At 38.3% G+C, this 17,570-nt stretch overlaps 1 protein-coding gene across 4 annotated transcripts in view; it reads left to right on the forward strand.

Annotated features, from left to right (window-relative positions):
* The window catches only part of ift56 (intraflagellar transport 56), a 58,579-nt gene that overhangs the window by 16,586 nt on the left and 24,423 nt on the right, over positions 1-17,570 (forward strand). For all 4 annotated transcript variants that reach the window (XM_073033844.1, XM_073033845.1, XM_073033843.1 and 1 more), the window contains exons 7-12: positions 1,532-1,703; positions 3,666-3,740; positions 5,342-5,444; positions 8,524-8,579; positions 13,593-13,646; positions 15,590-15,653. In XM_073033844.1, the coding sequence (XP_072889945.1) occupies positions 1,532-1,703; positions 3,666-3,740; positions 5,342-5,444; positions 8,524-8,579; positions 13,593-13,646; positions 15,590-15,653 (524 nt within the window). The remainder of the gene's footprint in view (positions 1-1,531; positions 1,704-3,665; positions 3,741-5,341; positions 5,445-8,523; positions 8,580-13,592; positions 13,647-15,589; positions 15,654-17,570) is intronic.

A 17,570-nucleotide genomic window follows, 5' to 3' on the forward strand; every position in this document is an offset into this window, starting at 1 on the left:
CACGGCTGATTTGGTTTTAACTCCATTCTCCCACTTTCTCCTGTTACATTTAAAGCAAAGATTGATAGGTACTTAATTGGTAAGGAGGTTAATGGTCACACATTAACCTCCTTACCAATTAAGAACCCATCAATCTGTCCTTTAAATACCCAGTGACTTGGTCTCCAAAGCCCTCTGTGGCCAACAAGTTCCACAGTTTCAACCGGTCTCTTGGAATTAATTATTTGGTCCTTGATTGGGTTGAGGCTACATTGAGACCTGAAGTTGTGTGTTCAAGGCAGAATCCAAACTTACCATCACTGACCACGTTGTTGGGGAGTTAGTTCCGCTAACAGTACTTTTGCTGACACCTTCTATCAGTTTGCTAAATAAATAAAAAAATCACCCTTATAATGGACAAACAGTTTCTTTGGTGAATTTATGTACCTACTTACACTAATCCCATTTTCCATCACTTGGCATGTTGTCTTCTATGGTATGGCATATTGATCAGTAATCTAAATATGTTTTGAATCATCTGAAGATATCAGCACTCTCAAGACTTTTACTGTGTTGTGGCCCAAACACCACTCCATGTCCAGAGATAACAGCATAAAGTGTCTTTATTCAATTGATGTAAGCATGAAGGGAAGAATCTGTCACCAGACTCTGCAATTTTCAGAATACCCTGACATTATGTTACAGCTTTGAGGCAATTGGCGTTCTTCCAACCCACATGTTCTCAGCACCTTGCACATACTGTAGCTTCTCTTGAGTAACACCAGGCCCCCAGACTTTGAGCATCTTGTGACTTATGGCTTCAGTCCGTATACAGTAGTTTTCTTCAACCCTGTTCTCAAGGGAAGAACAGTTAACATTCTTACACCAAATGTTATTACACAATGATTCTAAAACTAAATGCTTGAACAGCCAGTACTGAACTATTGACACTCCTATTCTTGGCTTTTAATAGCTTTTAGCATCAGGTTCTTGTGTCTAGTAGAGTTCCAAATCCTTCCATACTGAACCGTTACTCGGAACAATACCTAACACTAACAACTGTATCTCAGCTGTTCTTGTTCATAATCCATAAGTAATTAATAAAATTGGCTTAAAATGGCTTTTGTGATGGAATAAGTGTTTAAAATGAGAATAACAAAGTTGTAAACACAAAGAGAAAGGTGCCTGATCAATGTAGTGAATGCAGATGAAACAGAAATAGAGTTAAAATAGGTCCAAACTTTTTGTTAAAGATCTATTGCCTGTATCAAAGCTATCTGATATAAACATGAAGTAAAAATCCCAAAGAAATGACGGAAAAAAGTGTAGTTTTAACAATTGAGTAAATCGGGTCATATTTCTCATTGATGAAGCTATGAACCCCAGAGAAGTCAGGACTGAGATTCTTTAATCTGTACTTCATCTCCCTCCGCACTCTACCATCTATGTCCTAGCAAGACAATAGTAATTAGCGCCATTGTTTTGCAGCTCTCGCTTTCAACTACAATGTAGATTGTCAGAGTTGTTAATTTTACTTTTTGTGTTTTACTAGGGAATTCATGGCCTTGAATGTGTATGTGGCACTGTGCTACTATAAACTGGATTACTATGATGTTTCCCAGGAAGTCCTGGCAGTTTATTTGCAACATTATCCTGACAGCACCATTGCACTAAACCTGAAAGCCTGCAACCACTTCCGCCTCTATAATGGGAAGGCAGCTGAGGTAACGTTCTGAGTTGAGGACAGAAGCTAACAATGAAGAATTCTTCATTTCTATAATAGATGTGTTGATTCCTGTACAAAGCTTTCCCCAAAACTATCCTACCTAGTTATCTGTCTTGGCTTTTTTAAAAAAGCCATGGAACCACTGGAAGTCTATATACTGATCTCTGCCAGTTAATGTTTCACTATTTTATCAAGAGTTTTCATTATAATCCTATATACCTGTTCTCTTAATTTTCCTTTTGAGAATACTTATCGACCAATAGTAGTAATATATTTCAGATCCAAATGACCTTCCATGTGAAAAGAGCTCTCTCTTTTAGAACCTTAGAACCATAGAACTTGATGTATGATTTTTCTTAAATACATTTTTGACAAATTCTGGGCTAAGATGAGGGTGAAAATTTCATCCATTTTGAATTATGGGTTCAATTTGATGTAGCTTAAAGAGTGGGCATATTTGACCTTTTCACTTCTGAAAGGAATGCTGAAGTTTATTAGATAATGTTTAAAATGTTATTCCAGAAGATAAACTGCAAGGATGGTATACAGGATTAATATTCAAACCAGTGAAAGGTAAACTTAAAGACGTTCAAAATACTACAAGTAGAGAGTGATCCATATGATCTGAGCTTCTAGTGGGAACAGTGGAAGGTAATCTGTCAGAATTCTTAAAGGCCGAGCCGAACAGAGGTATAGGAAAGTATAAATTAAACTGTTTAACATAAATGTATAGACCATAAGGCATAGGAGTCGAAATAGGCCATTCAATTATGGCTGATTTATTTTCCCCTTTCAACTCCATTCTCTGGCCTTCTCTCTGTAAGTTTTGAAGGACATGTCAACCTCTGCTTTAGAAATACCCAATGATTTGGCTGCACAGCTGTTGTGGCCAAGAATTCCACAGATTCACTACTATCTGGCTAAAGAAATTCCTCCTCATCTCTGTTCTAAAGGGACATCCCTTTAATCTGAGGTTGTATTCTCTGTTCCTTGACTCTCCCATGCCTACTCTGTGTACTTAATCTTTTCTCTTTTTAATTGCTTTTTTTAGTTACCTTCTTTTGGTTTTTAAAAGTTGCCAGAGTGGCCTATCTTTTTGTGGAAAAATTATTTCTCGGAGTTAACAAAAGCTTAATGTATCACTCTCACCCCAGATGACTGTGGGTTTGTGAAACCTTGCTATTTGCAAATCATTTGCTGTTCCTTGCCTTGCACACAGTGAATACACATCTAATTTTTTAAATTAATTATGAGGTATTTGGTTCGTCCTAAAGCTTGGAAGGCCACTATATAAATGCAAGTCTTATTTTCATAATTTAACATTGGTTTATCATGTCCAAAGCATTTTTGTAAAGAAATATGTTGTGTGTATATTAAGGCTTTTTGAAAGCAATACTGCTGAATTTTCTCAGCAGCTTCAACTCATATGTAATCTTTTGGAATAGTATAAACTGGAATTTTAAATTACACATGTTGAAGCTATAAATGTGGTGGATGGAAGTCACATTCTAGCCACATCTGATCAAATACTAAAGGTTCATTATATCCTTGCTTTATACCAATTTCCACTTGAACCTGTTGAAAATTAATCCATTCAAGGTTCTCAGCTAGTGGGAACTTCCAAAGAACATCTAGGACTCAAATTTTGGAGGCCATCTTCCCATTTTTTTTATATGAAGAGTCAGACTTGGAGGAGAGGATGTGGTGTGGATACTTGCGTGATTCAAATTGGGATTTGAGAAAATTTTGAACATTTTGCATTGTGGACTAGGAATCACTGCAGCAGTCGGTGGTGGTTGAGTCATACTTAGAATGGGATGAAATGCAGTCCAGTAAACAGGTTGTCCCATCTCCAGGCATAACTATATAATTGCTTTTCATTTTGTTAACGGTAATGTGTCTGAGAATTTCTTAACCAATAAATGCAAAGGTTATTATTTGCCTACATTTCTCTCCCCAGGCAGAGCTGAAAAACTTAATGGACATTGCTTCTCCTGTATTTGATTTTGCAAAAGAACTCATAAAGCACAACTTGGTATGTATTAAATGTAAGCCTGACAGACTTACAGAGGTTTTTAAATATTTGTTCTGGAGATTAGGACTAACATAATATTTGTTGATCTAAGAGCATTTAAAATCAACCATAGTGTGTAAATGGCTTCCATGAAACTGGAAAGACCACGTGAACACTTGTGTTTCACTGTTTTCAGAACCATATTGTTCTGCAGGCTCGGAGTACCAAATTTGTTGAATTCAGTTTCATAAGTTACCAGGATAGAATGTAAACTTGGGATTTCTGTTTCAGTGCTGCTAAGAATAATGCAGTACAGAAATAGAAATCTTTATTTGTACTATACCCACTGGATATGTGCACATAATAATGTAAATCAATAACTCTTCTAGCAAGAAGCCCTCAACCATCAGGCTCTTGAACCAGTGGGGATAACTTCACTCAACTTCACTTGCCCTATCACTGAACTGTTCCCACAACTTATAAACTCACTTTCAAGGGCCCTTCAACTCGTATTCTCAATACTTATTGCTTGCTTGCTTATTTATTTATTTATTTACCTGTTTATTTATTTTCTCTTTAGTATTTGCATATTTGTCATTTATCTGCCCTGTTGGGTGTGACCTTTCATTGATTCTATTATGGTTCGTGGATTTATTGAGTATGCCCACAAGGAAACTAATCTCAGGGGTTGTATGTGGTGACATATATGTATTTTGTACTTTGATCATTGAAGAAACTATGATTTTTTCCCCAATTATTAGAATCAATAATAATAACTTGCAGATTTATACTAAAAGCAAAATATTCCTGATGAAAAACTGAAATTAAACAAAAATGTTAGAAGTACCAGTGTTATTCAAACCATAGATGCTGCCTGAGGCATTCTGTTTTCATCTCAAAATTTAAAGGATGGATACATTTACCCTTTGAAATAGTGGATGTTAAACATTTATTGCTGCTCATAGTATGCTATCAAACAGTACCACTATCACTGAGAATAATTAAATACTGTATATCTGCAGAAAGGGAAATTTGGGATTTCAAAGATTTAAATGTGTTCCTGCTTAGGCCTGGAAGATTTTCAGGACTGTTCAAAGCTTATTGACCTTTAGGTTGTCAGTCTAGAAACTACTCTTACACCTTTTCCTTATCTTGAACTTGCATACTTCATTGGAATTTTGATAGAAGTTGTTAAAATACTGAACAAATCAGGCAGCATCTGCAGGGAGAAGGTAGAAATCTGACTTTTTAAGTTTATGGTAACTTTTATATACTTTAATCGTTGGAATGTACTTCCTTTTAACCATACACCTTGTAAGTGAAAAGAGGTGGTGATAAGAAAGGAAATTTGTACATTCAGGAAGAAGCTGTGCTTTGAATATTCTCAGTTTGTTCATGGCATCAGATCTAGAGTGTTGCATCTATCAGTATCCAAGCTCACCACATTTTGAACTTGAAAATGAGAGAAACAAAATTATCTTGTTGTCAATATTATTTCAAGATATCCTAAATCAAATAACAGAAGACTAAAGATCAACAATGTGACTTATTTCTGATGCAGCAGTTATCTTCTTATCAAAAAGATTGATATCTTGTTTTTCCCTCGCCCCTCCTCTCTTCAGGTGGTGTTTCGGGGTGGAGAAGGTGCCTTGCAGGTCCTCCCACCACTTATTGATGTCATTCCTGAAGCCAGACTCAATCTCGTCATTTACTATCTGCGACAAGGTAAGTGATGTACGGCAGGACGTATACTCGCCTCAGTGGCCTTGCCTAAGAAAGTTGAAGACACTATTGCTCCCAGCTTTCTAGTCTGAGGATTATTCCAGGCTTCTGCCACATCTTCCAGTTTGCTACTCATTGCTTTTTTCTGGAGGTCATCCAATACTCAAGAGGAGACTAACTTTGTTTGTGCTTCACCCCACAGGAATAGGCACAGGAACAAGTCAGCATTGAAAGCCTCCCCAAAATGCAAGCATTAATATCAGTACTAATATATGGTACAGGTTGAGTACCCCTTATCCAAAACTCTAAAATCCAAGAACCTCCAAAATCCAAAGAGTTTTGAGTGTTAATAGTACTTTACAAATGGAAAATTCCATAAGGCATAGGGAAGCTTCCCAGGTGATGCACAGGTGTCTCTGCATCACAGACAGATTTGAGAAGTGACCTCACATATGTAATGAGCAGAAGTTAATGAAAAATATAAAAAGACTTCATAAAGTGAAAAATGAAGATCTTGAATGTGTATTGAAAGAGTGGATTCATCAGCATTGGAGTGAAAATAAACCACTTAATGGTATGCTGATGATCATGAAATGAACAAAGATCTATCACGACAAACCAAAATTGAAGGCAATTATGAATATTAGGAGATCTAGGCCTCATATGGAGCCAGTGATCATTAATGGAGAATGTGTGGAGCAGGTTAAGACCTACAAGTATCTGGGAGTACAGTTAGACGAGAAGCTAGACTGGACTGCCAACACAGATGCCTTGTGCAGGAAGGCACAGAGTCGACTGTACTTCCTTAGAAGGTTGGCGTCATTCAATGTCTGTAGTGAGATGCTGAAGATGTTCTATAGGTCAGTTGTGGAGAGCGCCCTCTTCTTTGTGGTGGCGTGTTGGGGAGGAAGCATTAAGAAGAGGGACGCCTCATGTCTTAATAAGCTGGTAAGGAAGGCGGGCTCTGTCGTGGGCAAAGTACTGGAGAGTTTAACATCGGTAGCTGAGCGAAGGGCGCTGAGTAGGCTACGGTCAATTATGGAAAACTCTGAACATCCTCTACATAGCACCATCCAGAGACAGAGAAGCAGTTTCAGCGACAGGTTACTATCGATGCAATGCTCCTCAGACAGGATGAAGAGGTCAATACTCCCCAATGCCATTAGGCTTTACAATTCAACCACCAGGACTTAAGAACTTTTTAAAAGCTATTATTAATGCTTTTTGAGATAGTGATTTAGATGCATATCATATTTTTTACTGAGTGAAGTATTGTATGTAATTAGTTTTGCTACAACAAGTGTATGGGACATTGGAAAAAAAGTTGAATTTCCCCATGGGGATGAATAAAGTATCTATCTATCTATCTATCATATTCAGCATGCTGGTTGCAGAAATTTAAGAAAAGGCACAACAATAAATTTTTAAAGATTTGTGATTATAAGGTGTGTGCTGATCATGAATCAGCAGAGAAATTCATTGATGAGTTTGCCAAGATCGTTGCTGATGAAAATCTAACACACGGAACAGCTGCAACAGTACCTATGTGTTATGAACAAGTGTAAGACAAAGTCTGCTTACCAGTAGCACAAAAATTCAGAGTTGGAAATGATGGCGGTCCCAGGCTACCTGATCGTATATTCCAAAATCCAGATAATTTCTGACCCTGAGCATTTTGGATAAGAGATACTCAACCTGTACTTGTATTATAACACATAAAGTCCTCCCAGGACTGGTGGCTGCAGCCCTGTAGGGTCTCTGTGGCATGTTTTGCAGGCACTGTTTATCAATGTGTCCTAATCCTTCTGAGCACGTGGGAGCCATTTGCTTCTTCCCGCCATCACTGCAGTCTCCATTTTACCTGAAGTCAGAAGGTTGCCACTTGTCGTATTTCTCTTCAGGGGCTGGCAGCAGACATCATGCCAACTGACCGAGGAGTTGATAACGTTGAGCACCAGTAACATATCAATAAGAAATACTATGCTGTAATCAACAATCTCAGTGCTCAGGGCAATGTCACACAGAGAAATCCAACAATTTTGGAAGGTTTTGCTCTCTCTGTTCAGTGTTTACCATTAGGATTAAGGGAACTGTAAATTTTGCTTTGATGCCAAAAATTGGGCACGGAAAATTTCTTGGCATATATATTTTAAACAATTGTGAAGTCTTATTCCTGAACCATGTATAAATTGTTTTTGTTTGTCTCAATTTTTCAAGTAGACGGCTCCCTCTTTTATTGTTTTATGCAATTTGTTTGCTAATTTTACCAAATAAACAATTATCAATTAAACCAATTACTGTGAACAGAAAAATAATACATTTTATAGAAGATATGAAATTGTGAGAGGCAGAGCTAAGGTGGATGGTCACTTTTTTTTTTCTCAGGGTAGGAAAGTTTAAAACTAGAGGGCATAGAATTAAGGTGAGAGATGTGATGGGAAACTTGACCACACAGAGAGTGGTGGGGAAATGGGATGAGCAGCCTGAGGAAGCTGTAGAGGCAGCTACAATTATAATGTTTAAAAGACATTTAGACTGATATATGCACAGAAAAGTTGGGTTCTTACAGGGAAAACATAGGAAAATGAAGCTGGTTTGGACAGGCATCTTGGCCAGCACGGATGAGTTTCTCCAAAGGACCTGTACTCCTTGCTGTATAACTCGAATCTCTATGTGAAATGGTTTAAAAGTTGTGGAAAACCTGAAAATCATCGAACTGCAGCACCGCGCTTTTAAATCATTTCAGAAATCAAGTATCGACTGTTCTATGTGTTTTATTTTGATAATGCTGTCTTCTAATTGTTTTTTTAAAAACGGTATTGTTCCTGGTTCATGTCTTCTTTCTTAAACAAGACCAAAAACAGGCTTTTCTTTAGCATTGCCTTTATTTTGGCATTATGACTAGCACAAAAATGACTTTTAAGTCCATAAGGTTGAGTTCCTAAATCCCAGTTAAGAGATTAGCAGCATTCGTTCTCCCATTTAATGTGGTTGTTAAGTGTTCTCTACTTCCATTCCACTTTATGTTTAGTCTATATATCTGATAGCAACACTTTACTAACACTCGGATAATTTATCACAGATGATGTGCAAGAGGCTTATAATCTGATTAAGGACCTGGAGCCCACAACGCCTCAGGTAGGCAAACTGTGCAATTCTTTAGTCTGATCCAGCAAGTCACAATGAAAATATTAGTATGACATATACTAATTGTCAGTGAGTAGTAAAATGAACTAATTAAATGTTTGAGCGAGTACTCTCATGTTAAATATGTACAGGTTTGTAACTGTTTGAAAAAAGGACTGTGGCCAACGAGCCTTGAATCTGATTGAAACTAATTTCCAAACCTGACTTCACTTTCATGATTCTGTCTGTAGCCAAAACTACCATAGATTTTAATATTTCTTTCTGCTTAGAACAAATGCTCATTGAGAGCAAACAAAATATACTTCAGCTGTGTTTTTAGAAGGGCTTTCTCCTTTAATTTTTGCACTGATTTGTGTTAGCTGTCAACAACAGGAAAACTGAATAAAAGTAAATACATTTTGCTGGAAGTGTAAAGGGCCCTGGTGAGATCAGTCAGACCTTGACATTATGTACAGGTTTCTCTACATATTTGCACTAGAAGTGGTGCAGCAATAGTTCACTAGATTGATTGTGGTATAAAGAAATTGCCTAATAAGGCATTAAGTAAACTGGATGTGCTCTCTAGAGTTTAGAAGAATTGAGAAGTGATCTCACTGGAACATGAAATTTTTGCAGGGGCTTCCTATGATAGATAAAGAAATGCTGTTTCTTTGGGGTGGGGTGCCTAGAACCAGGATCATATTCATAAAATAAATGCCTGGCTGTTAAGCCTAAAATATCTCATCACCCAGAGGATAGTGCATCTTCAGAACCCTCTACCCAAGAGAGCTGTGAAGGCTTAGTCACTGAATATATTAAAGTGAGAGTTTGATAGCTGTTTGGATAATTAAGGAATTATGGGTTTAGTACAGAAAAGTGGTGCCCAGGGACAACACATCAGCCGTGATTTTATTGAATTGAGACCAAGACACAAGTTGCCCAATGGCCATCTCCAATTCCAATCACTTGTGTTCTTACTTGAACCTCTATTCACAGCATTAAATACTCAAGTGGGAGGCAGTGATCAATTCCAGCAAACTCCCTGAAACACCCCATTGGCATGACTATTAATGTGACTACCACCATCAATTTTCTGGAGACTACTAACAACTAGAAATATAGCTGGACTGCTACATAAATAACACAACCCAGATAGTCTCTGATGAATGGCATAACCAGCACAGAGGCCTAATGGCTTTCCATCACCAACTGGGGATAAAAAAGGCAGAAGTCAGGAATACAGTCTCATTCTCTAGGTTGTGTAGCACTAGGAAAAATGAAATAGTTGGACACCATCCATAATAAAGTCGGTTATTCAATCCACTAGCTCAAACATGCATCGATTGTATCCTGTAGTTGCAGAGTTCCACCCACAGGATGCACTGCACAACCTGTTAAAACTGCGGCAAAAAAATACTGCACAAAGCCGAAACGTGCACTGCCTGGAAAAGACAAAAGGCAGTAGTTAGTGTCAGGTCTCCTTCCATGCCACCTTTCAGGCAATTCATTTCAGATAATAACAATAGAGTGTGTATTTTAACATGGATCTCTTTACAAATGTATTTAGCAGTTACACAGCCTGCCTCTGCACTAAAGATTTATTAAGTATACTGAATGCCCCTATATATGGTACAGATAATAAAAAAGAACATACTTAGCTCCCTCTGTTTACTCGATGATGGCATTTCGTAGCAAGCTCGTGATTGACAGATGTAACTTTATGAGTGGTGTTCAAAGGGATCTGTGTTCTAGTGTATGGATCACAAAACGCTAGCAGGAAGCTCCAACAAGTAGTGAGAAGGCAAACGGTATTTTTAACCTTTAGTGCAGAGTGATTGGGATTTAAGAATGGGATGATTATTTTTTACTTTTGTGCAGGGTGTTGGTGAGGCAATACTAGGATTGGTGTACACAGTTTTGGTCCTTACCTAAAAATTCATATATTAGCATTGGATGCAGTCCAAAACAGATTCACCAATCCAATTCTGGGATGAAAGAGTTGTCTGTTAAGAGAGGCCGTGCAATTTGGATGTGTATTCCTTGAAGTTTACAAGAATGAAGGATGACCTTGTTGGAAAAATCTGTAATCATGTGAATCTGACATGTAAACAATGGATTTAAATTTTAGTTTAAGCTCACGAAATAAATCAGAACCAAGGACTGCTGAAGGGAGTGATGTGGCAGAAAAACAAGTTTTTGATAGTTATCTGATTGAAACCAAGAAATAAAATTGAAAGCAGTGAAGCTAATCAAAGTAAGACACAAAATGATTTCTTGTCTTGAAAGAGAAGTAGCCATGAATTAAGAGTGAAAACAAAATGCTGTGGATCCTAAAAATTGGAAAGCATTAATTTCTGATACAAGATCGTTGAACTGAAATATTGACCCTGTTCTTGTTCTCACAGATTCTGCCTGACCTACTCAGTACTCCTAGCATTTTTCACTTGTGTTTAACATTTCAAATATTTTGCAATGATGGAAATTGCTCATGCCTTATAGTTTCCTGATATATAAGGCGGTCTCCCCATCATTTGCTTAAACAACTTGAGAAAATCAATATTTGCTTCAGGAATACAAACAAAATACAGGAGGAACTCAGCAGGTCAGGCAGCATCAATGGAAATGAATAAACAGTCGACATTGCAGGCCGAGACCCTTCATCAGGACCGGAAAGAAAGAGGGAAGACACCAGAATAAAAAGGTGGAGGGGGGGTGGGGGGAGGTGACAGGCAGGTATGAAAAGGTAACAGGCCAGGTTGGGAATAGAGGAAGGGGTGGGTGGTGGGAGGGAAAATCTTTGTTTACCAGAAGAGGAAATCGATGTTCATGCCATCAGGATGGAAGCTGTACTGACGGAATATAAGGTGTTGCTCCTCCACCCTGAGGATGGCCTCTTAGCGGCATAAGAGGAGGCCACGGACCAGTATGTTGGAATGGGAATGAGAATCAAAATGAAAATGTTTGGCCACCAGGAAGTTCTGCTTTTGGCAAATGGAACGGAGGCACTCGACAAAATGGTTCCCTCAATTTATCACTGGTCTTGCCATTGTAGGGAGTTTGCATCATGAGCACTGGACACAAATTATGTTCAAGCCAGCCTGTTCTGGAGGTCTACTTAGATCTGAGAAAAGAATTCATTCCTAATATATGACTGAGATCTGGTTCTCATTGGCTTTTTTTTTAACTTGATCAAGTCTTTCCTAAATGTATAACTTTTCCAGGTCTCTTTGCCTCTGTGGATAATGAAATGGTTCAAATTAGGAATCAAACTGAATTATTATTAATAAATGAATGAAAAAGCTACACAACCAATCGACAGATGATGCAGTAGCCACTGCTCTACGTACTGTCCTTACACATCTGGAGAAGGATGCTTATGTGAGAATTGTTTTCTTGGACTAAAGTTCAGAATTCAACACCATAGTTCCATCCAGGCTCGACAAGAAGCTCAGAGGCCTCGGCCTTCACCCTGCCTTGTGCAGCTGGATCCTGAACTTCATGTCAGGTTGCCAGCAGGTTGTAAGAGTGGGCTCCCTCACCTCCAACCCTCTGACCATCAATACAGGAGCCCCTCAGGGCTGCATACTGAGTCCCCTCCTTTACTCCCTGTGTCTGCATGACTGTATCGCCACCCACACTCCAATCTGTTAATTAAATTTGCAGATGACACTATATTGATTGGCCTTATCTCAAACAATAACGAGGTGGCCCACAGGGAAGAAGTCATTTCTCTGACACAGTGGTGTCAAGAAAACAACCTCTCCCCTAATGTGGCAAAAATAAAGGAGCTGGTTGTGGATTACAGGAGGAATGGAGACGGGCTAACCCCTATTGACATCAATGGATCTGGGGTTGAGAGGGTAAACAGCTTCAAGTTCCTCGCCATACACATCACCGAGGACCTCATGTGATCTGTACACACCAGCTGTGTGTTGAAAAATGCACAACAGCATCTCTTTCACCTCTAGACAGTTGAGGAGGTTTGGTATGGGGCCCCCCAAACCCTAAGAACTTTCTACAGGGGCACAATTGAGAGCATCCTGACTGGCTGCATCACTGCCTGGTACGGGAACTGTACCTCCCTTAATCGCAAGATTCTGCAGAGAGTGGTGCAGACAGCCCAGTGCACCTGTAGTTGTGAACTTCCCATGATGCAGGACATTTATAAGAGCAGGTGTGTAAAAAGGGCCCGTAGGATCACTGGGGACCCAAGTCATCCCAACCACAATCTATTCCAGCTGCTACCATCCGGTAAACGGTACCACAGCATAAAAGCCAGAACCAGCAGGCTCTGGGACAGCTTCTTCCACCAGGTCATCAGGCTGATGAACTCAGGCTGATTTGAGAGTACCCTATATTACATTGACTGTTATATTTATTATAAACTATGATAAATTACTATGATTGCACATTTAGATGGAGATGTAATGTAAAGATTTTTACTCTTCATGTATGTGAAGGATGTAAGAAATAAAGTCAATTCAATTCAATTCATTCATTGAGTGATAAATATAAATATTGAGATTACATGCCCAACAAGGCTGGCTAACATTTCTGTTTTGTTAAATTATCAAAAATGCCGTGAACAACTTTGATCTGATGGTACCAAGAGAAATTTCTGTTTCACACCGGAGGCTCTGAGCTTCCAATCACATAAGTCATAAAGCAGAAACACTTGGTTTATTTTATCTAGCATTGACTAAGTTCCCAGGCAAAAATTTTTTGTAGCCTTCTGTGCTATAAATCTATTATTCAAAGAAAATAAAGGTATTAGATCCCAATTTCTAGAATGTTTTAAAGCTCCTATTGTTTCAAAATTATAACAGTAAACAATTAGTTTATGTTAAATACAAAACAGTATCTGAACCAATCATTTTGTTTTCACATGCCCATTATTTGTTTCAATGATGAGCGAGCCTTTGTGTTGGAAAACTTCTCCTTTCCCCACTGGACAGGTTTGAACATTAACAAAAGATATTAATTCATAGTCTGTATAATAAAGTTGCCTTTCCTCTTCACCATTAGGAATATATTCTGAAAGGTGTGGTGAATGCTGCTCTGGGACAGGAACAGGGCTCGGTGAGTTGAGTATTTCATAAATTATATTGCTGTAATGCATTGTCAAGTCACATTCATAAATTCCTATCCTTTAATATTATGAAGAGAGTAACTGTCCATGCTCTTCTGAAGAAGCACAAAGAAACAGGCAAGGTTGAGGACCAGAAACGCAATGGTTGGCCGCAGAAACTGAGTGCAGCAGATGAGAGATACATCAAACTGACTTCCCTTCTAAATCAGAAGAAGTCCATCACTGCTGTCACCTCTGAACACATAGAAACCACTTGTCTGAAGTGATCTTCGTGGAAGAGTTGCAGCCAAAATGCCATTCCTCTGAAGTGGAAGCAAAGCCAAGAGACTCACCTATGCATAGAAACACAAGGACTGGGGTGCTGAACAATGGCAGCAAGTGCTCTGGACTGATGAGTCAAAATTTGAAATTTTTGGAGGCTGCTTGTCCGTAAAGAAGGTGGAGAGCACTCCATGGAAGAGTGGCTACAGCCAACAGTAAAGCACAGCGGAGGTTCCCTGCAGGTTTAAGGCTACATTTCTGCAAATGGAATTGGTGATCTGGTCAGAATTAATGGAATCCTCAATGCTGAGAAGTACAAGCAGGTTCTCATCCATCGTGCAATATCATCAGGGAGGTGTACGATTGGTTCCAGCTTCATTCTGCATCAGGCCAATAACCCCTAACATACACCCAAGGTAATAAAGAACTACCCTCAGCAAAAAGAAGAGTAAGGACTTCTGCAACAGATGGTATGGCTTCCGCAGAGCCCTGATCTTAAACTTCACTGAGGCTGTCCGGGATTGCTCGGAGAGACAGATACAAATGAGACAACCAAAGTCTGCAGAAGAACTGTGGCAAGTTCTCCAAATGCTTGGAACAACCTGCCAGCTAATTTTCTTATAAAACTGCACGACAGTGTACCTAAGAGAATTGATGCAGTTTTAAAGGCAAAGGGTGGACATACCAAATATTGATTTGATTTAGTTATTTACTGTTTAGATTTTTACTTATTGATGCAGTTATAAAGAAGGCAAGACAGCAACTATACTTCATTAGGAGATTGAAGAGATTTGATATGTCAACAAATACTCGAAAACTTCAGTAGATGTACTGTGGAGAGCATTCTGACAGGCTGCATCACTGTCTGGTATGGGGGTGGGGTTGCTACTTCACAGGACTGAAAGAAGCTGCAGAGGATTGTAAATTTAGTCAGTTCCATCTTGGGTACTAGCTTACAAAGTACCCACGACACTAGGAGATACAGTAGCCTGAAAGCACACACTCAGCGATTCTGGAACAGCTTCTTCCCCTCTGCCATCCGATTCCTAAATGGACATTGAACCTGTGAACACCACATCACTTTTTTAATATATATTATTTCCGTTTTTTGCATGATTTTTAATCTATTCAATACATGTATACTGTAATTGAATTGCTTATTTATTTTTTATTATTATTTTCTTCTATATTATGTATTGCATTGAACTGCTGCTGCTAACAAATTTTACAACACATGCCAATGATAATGATTCTGATACTATTTATTGCTCTTTATAGTTTTTTATATTTATAAGCTTTTAATTTCATTGTTTTTGAAAGGATTTTTGCTTTACAGAATTTTTACGTGACTTTTGTACAGTACTGCATATCAGATGCAGCACTTAATATATTGACACAATAATATTGACAGATATTATTCTGTAGATGTACAAGTAGATATAAAGTGTATTTACAACATATAGTTAAATATACCACAATAAAATGTTACAGACACTGTCATAAATAATGTGTACTAGGTGGTAGCAGGGTGGTCAGAGGTCTCACAGCTTGGGGGAAGAAGCTGGTTTTATGTCACCAGCTTTATTCAGCTTTCCATCTATTGTTAAATTGACCAGTACTTATTGATACTTATGCACAGAAATTCTGACAAAGTGTCTTTGTTTGTTCACAGAGGGAACACCTGAAGATTGCACAGCAGTATTTCCAGCTGGTTGGAGGATCTGCCAGCGAATGTGGTATGTAATGGAGTTATGCAAGTGCAAGCAAGTTAAAACAGATCATATTTAATTGTAGTGGCTACTGCTCCTCTTTTCACCCAGTGATGCAAGGTGGAAAATATCAAACTCTCAATTGTGGTTTTGTGCTGCAATATTCAAGGCACAGAACTAGAGACAAGCACAAACAGTAAAGAAAGAAATCATCATTAAATTCCACTGACTCAGGCAAATTTTATCTCTGAAAAGTTCTGGCATGAATTGAAGTGCAAGTTAGTGTGCTCTCGTGGCGTAAAACAAAACAACACTTGAGATACAAGGTGGTGAGAAAATGGAAATAGGCTGTAAGTAGCCCCTGAGCTGTCTACTATTCAATAAGATCATGGCCAGTCCTGTGCCTCAGCTCTCCATTCCTGCCTTCTGTGCATATCCTAGGAAATAGTTTCAACTACTTCTGGAATACCTTCAATAATCGAGCATCCACATCTCTCTCCTCTTTATTTCAGTCCTCCTATCCCAAAACAACTATCTCCTAGTTATAGAATCTGCCATTTATGATTTTCTAAGCATCTCCTACCATGTCCTTAATAATAAGTTCTAGTATTTAGTCAACAACAAGCATCCGGCTAATTAGTACAAAGGTCGCTATTGTTTCTTTCACTCCCTTGTTGAGACACAAGTATCACAAAACATAAAATCTTACGTAATATCTTAAAAGTATTTCTTCTTGTATTTGAGTCACAGCCCTGTGCTGCCTTGATAATGCAGTTGAAAATTAGTAGATTATTTAAAAATAATTAACATTTTGTGTATTTGCAACCATCCACTAGCAATTCTAAAGTACAACCAACTTTTTAAAAAAGTGTGTGTGGAGTTTATTAATTACTCTGAGGTACAGTAATCTATTACTTAAATAAAAATGTGCCAGTTGGTATCCTTGAGTCTATCCAGAAAGGCTAAGTGATTACAAATGGAATTAATTAGCTAAAGTTCAAAGTAAATTTATTAGCAAAGTACATATATGTTATGATATACAACCCAGAGATTTGTTTTCTTGCGGGAATACTCAGTAAATCCAAGAAACACAATAGAATCAATGAAAGATCGCACCCAACAAGACAGGCAAATAACCAACGTGCAAAAGACAACAAACTGTGCAAATACAAAAGAAAATAAACAAACAAACAAATAAATAAGCAATGCATATCAAAAACATGAGATGAAGAGTTCTTGAAAGGGAGTCGTGGGTTTATTTATGTTGATTAACATTGTGATGGAGGTGTGGCTAATCCTTAGTGAGACAAACTTCCAACATGTTATTTTTTTGTAAGGCAGCACAGAAAAATCTGCAAAATGAGGACACGTGTTCATACTTGCATACTTTTAAGGATGTCAGGGGTAAGTTTTTCACACAGTGTTCTGGGTGCATGGAATGCACTGCTGGTAGCGATGGTGGAAGCAGATACAATAGGGTCTTTTAAGAGCCTCTTAGATAGGTACACAGAACTTAGAAAAATAGAGGGCTAAGCACTAGGGAAATGCTAGGCAGTTTCTAGAGTAGGTTACACGGTCGGCACAACATTGTGGGCCAAATGGCCTTTAATGTGCTGTAAATTCTCTGTTCTAAAGTCCCAGTCTAACCTAGCAGAAACACTTGTCAGATAATTATAATGTTTACAGATCATTTTACTAATTATTTCTACTCACTATAGAGTGCTTAGACCAGCATGCTTGCCCATCCTGAGGCAATTTTAATTGTAAGGTAAATAGGTAATAGGCCCACTCCTATTTACATGTGATACAGAGAGAATTTTAAGGTGGAAAACCCATCTTTCTGAAAGAACCTTTCCACAGAGTAGCTTTTAACATGGTACAAATACTGATTAGTGTTGGAATGAGAATGACTAGATTAGTTAAATTCCATTCTTATATAGTTTT

The sequence above is a fragment of the Hemitrygon akajei genome, chromosome 31, assembly GCF_048418815.1.
Source record: "Hemitrygon akajei chromosome 31, sHemAka1.3, whole genome shotgun sequence".
NCBI lineage: Eukaryota > Metazoa > Chordata > Chondrichthyes > Myliobatiformes > Dasyatidae > Hemitrygon > Hemitrygon akajei.